Source organism: Gavialis gangeticus, unplaced genomic scaffold (genome assembly GCF_001723915.1).
Source record: "Gavialis gangeticus isolate Ggan-Ray unplaced genomic scaffold, GavGan_comp1, whole genome shotgun sequence".
NCBI lineage: Eukaryota > Metazoa > Chordata > Crocodylia > Gavialidae > Gavialis > Gavialis gangeticus.
In genome coordinates this window covers 4,042,203-4,049,777 of record NW_017729012.1, presented here as the reverse complement: position 1 = coordinate 4,049,777, position 7,575 = coordinate 4,042,203, and the positions used below count along the sequence as shown (strand labels likewise).

Genomic DNA, 7,575 nt, shown 5'->3' with positions numbered 1-7,575 from the left:
CCCCCCCCCCCCCCCCCCCGAAAAAAAACCCAACAACAATCAGACACACACACCACATACTCCATCAGAAATGTCAGTGGCCTAGTGAGAACCGACTACAAACAAACAGGAATAAACCTAGACAAAATCTGTCAACCTTTCCCTGTAAAGTGGTTTTGCTGTAATACTGGAAGCCTACCTAAGTTTCATCATTTGCTCTGCACCTGAAAAGACATGTAATACCAACCAAAAACAACACTTCAAAACAACAACAACAGCAGCAAATCCACTAAGCAAAGATGACCTGATTTTGCATTCACATTTTTTGGGTGGCAGGATATTTTTGGCAATAATAGCAATTTCATCTCAGCTGCGCAGGAGAAGACAAGCTCCTTGTTTTGTTATTGTTTTGAGCAAAAAAAAAAAAAAGTCATATGGGAAAGTTTAGCAGCTCTGTTATAAGCTCCTGCAAACAATACTGAAGGTACAGGCAGCTTTGGTAACCGAAGACCATTGGAAATGTGAAGAGGCCTTTGAAAAAGTGAGGGGGAACGACTTCTTACAAAGCAGGATGGCTTCTGTGCTTTAATTATGAGACTAGTTAGGGCTTCTGCAACTTTTAAGGAATGCACGGTTGGAAACACTACACTAATCCAACAACATAATCCCAAAGCTATAAAACTCTGCAAAACAGAAACTCTTTGCTCGGGACACAAATACGCCCGTCCTCTCTTTCGTCACCAATTCGTATTAGCTACATCTTATGAAAGTCGAAGCGCTCGAGGAGAGGTTTCACCATATTTGTTTAGTCTGAAATCCTGCCTCCAGATTTTTTTCCCCCTAAACTGCTATTCCTCCTCTTGCTGAATGCTCAGAGTAGTTAAATTACACACTGTTTTTCCTGGATGTGTGTTTTACACGGTATTTAATGTTATAGTTCCAAACACGATTAAATTGCTCGCTCTCGCGAGGGATTATATACAATAAAAGTATTAAGTTAAATTTGTTTAGGCAGCCTCTCTACATCCAATTCCAGCCACAATTCCCTTTTTGCTTGTGTCTACAACTTCTTAATGACGGGGCGGTACAAGAACAGAATACAGAAGCAATCCAAGTCAACTACAGTATATACAAATGTTATCCACCAGATGAATTAAGTCGTTAGGTTGGGGGGGGGGCGTTCAGTGGAGTCTCAAGACAAATAAAGAGAGAGAGGAAAGTCAATTGGAGAAAATCTCTTTCAGACTTCAAAAAAATCAAGTTAACTGACTGCACATTTGGACGGGAAAACTGATCTGATGCTTTGGCTACACAGGGCTGCCGGTTCAACTCCACAAAGCAGGTCCTCCAGCACCAAGTGACACTGCAGAGAGACCGTGCAGACAAAAGCGGCTCCGCACATGGCTAAAGTGTCTTTGTCCCAACGTGGAAACCAACCGCATGATAACAAAAGTGCCCTGTAAGAAGGCAGGTCACTTATCCAAGCAGACTGGAAGGATGAGAGACTTAAGGCTCTTTGTTTCTCCATTTTCACAGAGACTCAACAGAGCGCTCGGGACAGTTCAGAGCGTCGGGCCAATCGGGCGCTCGCTACCCACGGCTTACGAGCAGCCAAACACAGTGCGGAAAAGTTGGCAGAGAAGGAAGGGCAGAGATTTATTCCCGGCCATTCGGCTACCAACCAGCCCGGAGTCTGCCCTTACGCCGAGCGTTCCTCCGAGACCCTGCACCGATACCTTGAGCAAAATCTGGCACCAGCTCCAAGTCATGGAGCAACACTGCCCTGGTCGGACCAGGAAAACCTCAGGCTCCTTCAGCCAGACATAATGGCTGGGACTCTGCAAGGAGATGGTTAAACTAGAGACATGTAATATCGCACAAAGCAGCTCTCCTGTAGTTTCACAGCCATATGCTGATACCCTTAAGACGCCATGCGCTCCAGCTTTAAAAGCTTTCATTGCCAATTCCCTGTTTGAAACCTGAACTGCCTGGCAACAATGACTCTCTGTGTGCCTAAAATCCTATTATTGATCCTCCTACTTACCTTAGGCTGTGCTCGTCGGGGAAATGCAACTTTAGGGTCAATCTGAGGAAAAAGAAAAGGGGAAAATCAACATGCTAGCTTGGTATTTTTGTTTTTAAACCCCTGAATTATTAATCTCTCATTTCTCAGGCTTAGCATTCAGAAGGCTGGGTCATCAAGAGCAAATCGGGAGCTGATAAGAATCAAGTCCTTTTTTTTTTTTTTTTAGTTTGGGGTGGGGGAGGAAAGGGAAGAAAACTGATCCCGTCTATCAGCCATGCACAGGGTATTCTAGCCTGCAGCTCCTTTGGTACACGAGGGGCTCTGTGCTACTCTTTGGGCTCGCCACCAAACACCGAATGCTACTTGCATAGTCTGGAGACTGCTTGTAGAGACAGAGAGTTGGAAAGAATATTTCTTAAAAAGCAAATGTCCTTCAGGTTCTGGGAGGGGTGGTTAATGGTTCCCCCACACGCACTTACTCTCCCCCCAAAAAAACAGATACACTGCAAGCCAAATGATTTAAAGCGAATGATTAAGACTAGCGTGTTCAAATGACTGCAAGATTATTTTTTCTAATTGCTTTCCTGATGGATCTGCTTTACAAAACACAGGTGGACAATAAAAAGAAAAAACAACTGTGAAGGGACACTTCAAATTAAAATTCAAAAACAACAACAACAACAACCCAACCCTATTTCTAAATCCACATCCTGAAAAGATGTGTTCAGGGTTTCTATGAAGGAGCCACGTTAAGTGATCTTAAGGGAGACCTCAATGCCACTGAGACAGCAAGCAAGAAAACACCCTGGTTTCATCCCACGACGCCTTATTTTTAGACGCCTTTATTCTGCATTTCAGTTGGCAAGTCGCAAAGGGTGTCCCCCCCTCGATTCACCAAGCCAGTTTTGCAATTTTGAAACAACTTTTCAGTGAGCCACCCTGAGATGGTGACTGTTTCCTGCCATCCAAGGTGAATGGGGGGAAGGAGAGAGGGAGGCATCACCAGCGATTCATGTTTTGATGCAAACAAAATAATCAATTTAACACTAATGCCTCTTAAATGGCCCCTTTACATAATAATATGTCTGTATGCTGCTGATTTCCCACTGTTCTTTTGCACGCAGGCATCTAAATAAAAAGTTTGGAAGAGGGATAGCTTGAAGTAGCAAACCCTGTATGTTGCTGAGCTTTCGGTGCCTACTTTTCTTTGCATCAAACTTTGATCATACTTTTGTTAAGGCATACTTGGAGATAAAAGCCTTTTTTAGTGGAATATTAATTTCAGATTTTGTTATGGATAGTTTTTTTATACTACGTAGGAACAGAGATGTTCCACTTGGTAGAGGCATTGGTGGCGGGATGTCAGTGATAGATAAGCACCATGCAACTCCATTTAACTACTGGTTTTAATCAATGAATGCCAAGTTGTAAATGGGTCAATCATTTGACACTTAACTGATAAATTAATTTGCCTATATTAGGTACAAATGTACTGTCTGGTTGTTTGGGGGTTGTTTTTTTTTTTTTTTTTCCACGTATACCTGAGAAATGAGTGATTATATGCCACTTTATTGTTCAAAAAGCATCAAAAGTCAAATCCTTTATCTAGAAAGCTAACCTTTTCAGAGAGATTAACATGATCTACAAATATATTCAGCACTGACTAGGTACTTGTCTACCAGGGAAATACAACAGGTGTGGATTTTCCATTGAGATACCCAAAGAGAGAAGCAAGTATGCATGATGTTACATCAGCTCTCAAAGTGACATGTTTTTGCCTTAAAAATCAGAATATCCACCCCGCCCCCCAAAAAAGTCAACCCCCCAGCACAGCTCCAATCATGCCAAAAAGACATCAGTGCAAAAAAAAAAATAAAATAAAAAATAAATAAATAAATCAATCAATCAATCAATAAAATCAGAACAGCCATCAGATGCTGAAGCAGCACATCCATTTCTGAAGGCCAGTTCTCAAAGCACAGGCTTCTTTACACCACTCATTGCAAATAATTACGCATTGGGCAAAACTTTGGGCTAAACCCCATCACCCTTTGAAAGTGGAGTCATACGTTCAGCGTGGCAAATCCGTACCTTTTGCACATCCCTGTCAACTATTGAAATACCAACCAAAATAAATAAATAAATCAAACTTCTACCACAACAAAATAAAAATAAATAAAAAATTAGTTAGTTAGGTACAATTCTACTTACTGTATCTACAAGTCCTCTAGGAAATGACTATAATACTATTTCTGATATAGGCCATTACCTAAACAAAGCTTTTAACGTAACTGTAAACAAGAGCGCCGTTTCCATGCCAATACCCAACCGATCGGCCTCCTGTACTGAACGTTGAAACAGAGTCAAATGCTATGTTATGCTGAAGAACAGTTACTATAATATGTCTACAGATAAAGGGCGGAGGGAGAACTTGGGTGGATGTACTTTGGGATGGAGGCTTTCGGTGCAATTGCCTCTCTTGCTTTCTCTAAGTGGATTCAATCACTACAGCATAATTGAGACTGATGGAAATTTGTCTTGGTCCATTTCTTTGCCCCTCCCCTGCCCGAGAGCACGTTCATACATGCCAGCGACTCGACCGCGATGCGGGGTCAAGGCAGGGGAGGGTCTTCAGATACAGCCAAAAACCATTTGGAGGGGCCTCCTAGGGTTTGCTTTTGATTTGAAGCTCATTCACAAAACGTTGGCCTCTTTTTATCTCAACTTATCGCGTCTAAAACACACAAATAAATAAATAAATAAAATAAACCGAATATAGCTGTCCAGCAGGAGTCTGGCGAGAGTTTAATCTCAGGAGCACAGTTGAATCAGTTATCTTGCCATATCTGATTAAACCCCAAATCAAATTATTAAGGAATGTGAAGGCATGGGCTACGTGTTCAGACAAGCCCAGCACAGTTTGTGGGGCGAATTAAAACACTACGGTCCACCTGCTTCTGGAAAGGGTTTTGTTTCCTTCTGGCTGGTTTGCAAGCAAGTTCGAGCAAATAAAAAAATATATACCGGGCTTGGCGTGCCTGGCTCTTGCCTTCTTTTTCATTCACTGCATTCATCCCCCCCCCCAAATTTTAGCAGCGTTAAGCCACCGCCCCCTCCAACCAGCGTGCTCGTGTGAAAATTCAATAGAAAGCAAATTAAGATCCAGAACACGAGCCACGAAACACGGTAGCAAACAAGAAAAAATAAAAAACACTTGACACTTTTAGCAGACAGTTAAACCAGTACGAGTCCTCCCTGCCTTCCCCAAACTCCTCTCTGCAGACAGCCCGGTACCAAAAGCCATGGTGACCTTTACCAGTATCCTTTTTTTTTGTGCTAGGTTTGCTGAGGCTCATCACTGAAACAAAGTAGCAATGCACAAACTTCACTTTTGGCAAAGCACTGGGTAGCAAGATGAAACTAAGGCCTATCTACGTGCGTATCTTGCTATCTACTGCTGGACCCGATACCAAAAATGCCATGCGAGGTTTAGGGCTTTTACTTGCATATTTCTGGTCTTTTTTCTTTTAAAAGGAAAAAAAATATGTATTTAAAAAAAAAAAAATAGGCCGAATCTCCTGAGCATTTTCCCCCATGATCCACTGGGGACTGATTACACTGGAAAGCTTGGCAGAAATGACACACAGTCTTCCCATAGCACCTTTCCCCTTAAAGTGCTTTTCATTTATTAAATTCCCAAGTCTCACAACACCCCTGTGTGGCAGACTGGGGGATTCCCCCCCAAAAAACAATGATTTTGGGGAGGTGAGACTGGGAGGACTTCAGGAACACGTGTGATCCCAGACCCAAAAATAGAAGTCCCCCCCACCCCAGAAGCAGCTTCTCTTTTACTCACAAAAGAAAGTTAGTTTTAACCTTTAAAAAAAAAAAAAAAAAATGGTTCATTTCACCGTTGGGTGATTTATAATTCGGGGCCGGAGGACAAGCCGCCAGATCTCCTTCGTCACTGGAGGCAGGAAAGTTGGAACAAAAAAAGAAAAGTTCCAGCTTTTACCGGTCAAAAGCGAACTCTGCAAGGATCACCGGGATGAACTTCCAGCTCAGCGACACTTTGACGCTGCTTTGAAAAGCCACCCAAATCGCTGCAGCTCCAGCAAACCGAACAAAAAGGGCACTGTCCCTTTAAATGAGCCTGTCACAGCCATAACATTGCAGGAAATAAAGGACACATTAAAACAACAAGGCATACAACATACCGTCTTGGAGTCTAATTCATGGTGGGGCTGAGCTAATACTTTGTCTACACTTGCCGGATCGGCAAACGTAACGAAACCGAAGCCTCTGAAACGAGACAAAAGAACAAGGTGGGGGAGACAGGAAAAAAGAAAAAATAAGAACTAGACAGAAATTTGCCAAAACCCAAAACATCAATAAACGGCCGTTTCCTTCTGTGCCACCCCCTCCTCCGAGGCAAAAATCAATCAAATCTCAGGTTCGAGAGGGAGGAGACAACCCGAGCCTCTCCGGTCCTACCCCGCTTCACCTTTCTACCCCCAATTCGGGCTTTGTTTGATCCTGGGCTAAGGATGGGATCACCTGAGAGGGGAAGCCGCAAGGACTCGAAAAAATACCAAGCGCAACTCTCCGCGCGGCGCAGCCGGCCGCGGGGCTGCTCGATTTGGGACACCCCATCATTAATTTAAAAAAAAAAAAAAAAAAAAAATGGGAAGATGCAAAAACGCCACGGTCTGCACGGAAACCGAAGCAAACGGGCATCAGAGTCCGGTCCCATTTCCTACTCTCCAGCTATTTAGCGTTTGGGAGTTGAGAAATAATAATGGTAAAAAAAAGGCAAGGACCCTTCCCACTCAGCCCAGGCTTATTTCTAGAGACTTTTTTATTTATTTTTTTTTTTTTTGCAGAGGCAACACACAGATGCACATCATCGCATCTCAACTTTCCAACTCGGAAACTCATTAACAAAAACCAAGAGGCGGATTTACCTGGAACGCTTCGTGGTGGGGTCCCTCATGACCATACATTCTCTGATTTCCCCAAATTTGCTAAAATAGTCTCTAAGGCTATCTGTGGAGAAAAAGCGGAAAAGAGAGCCGGAGGGAGAAAGAGAGAGAGAGGTGGGAGAGGAGAAACAAGGAGGAGAATAATAATAATACCAGCAATTTTGGGGACCAGCACCCGCGGAGGGGACGGCGGGGAGCGGGCTGGGGCGGGGGGCGGCGGGCGAAGGCGCGCGCCCATTTGAGGTCGAATAGAGGACTCGACAAAGGCTTTGCCAGGGAAGGGGGGGACAGGGCGATGTGTAACCTTGCACAGGAGAAGTGAGCGCGGGGGGAGCGCGATGGCGAGGGGCAAGTGCGGCGGGCTAACAAAGGGCCATCCAGCCGCGGGCGGGCGGGGGGCGCCCCCCGGCCCCGGGCCCCCTTACCTGGTGAGGTTTGCCAGCTCAGGCCTCCGATAAACATTTTGCTGGAAGAAGAAAACAGGACAGAGTTAAGCACAGATGTCAGATCGGCCATTTTGACGGGTAAGTTGCAAAAGCTACAAGGAAGAGAGTGGGAGCGCGGGGGAGCGGGAGCAGGGGGCGGCGG

At 44.4% G+C, this 7,575-nt stretch overlaps 1 protein-coding gene and 1 long non-coding RNA gene across 11 annotated transcripts in view; one reads left to right on the top strand and one right to left on the bottom strand.

The window, feature by feature from the left end:
* MSI2 (musashi RNA binding protein 2) overlaps nucleotides 1-7,511 on the bottom strand; it is a 414,613-nt gene extending 407,102 nt beyond the window's left edge. For all 10 annotated transcript variants that reach the window (XM_019511070.1, XM_019511066.1, XM_019511067.1 and 7 more), the window contains exons 1-4: nucleotides 7,413-7,511; nucleotides 6,970-7,051; nucleotides 6,223-6,307; nucleotides 2,024-2,065 (exon numbers count right to left, since the gene is read on the bottom strand). In XM_019511070.1, the coding sequence (XP_019366615.1) occupies nucleotides 2,024-2,065; nucleotides 6,223-6,307; nucleotides 6,970-7,051; nucleotides 7,413-7,503 (300 nt within the window). In that variant the 5' untranslated portion in view covers nucleotides 7,504-7,511. The remainder of the gene's footprint in view (nucleotides 1-2,023; nucleotides 2,066-6,222; nucleotides 6,308-6,969; nucleotides 7,052-7,412) is intronic.
* Nucleotides 7,187-7,575, top strand: part of LOC109293245 — a 2,484-nt gene continuing 2,095 nt past the window's right edge. The window contains exon 1 of the long non-coding RNA XR_002096274.1: nucleotides 7,187-7,511. This is a non-coding gene — a long non-coding RNA (uncharacterized LOC109293245). The remainder of the gene's footprint in view (nucleotides 7,512-7,575) is intronic.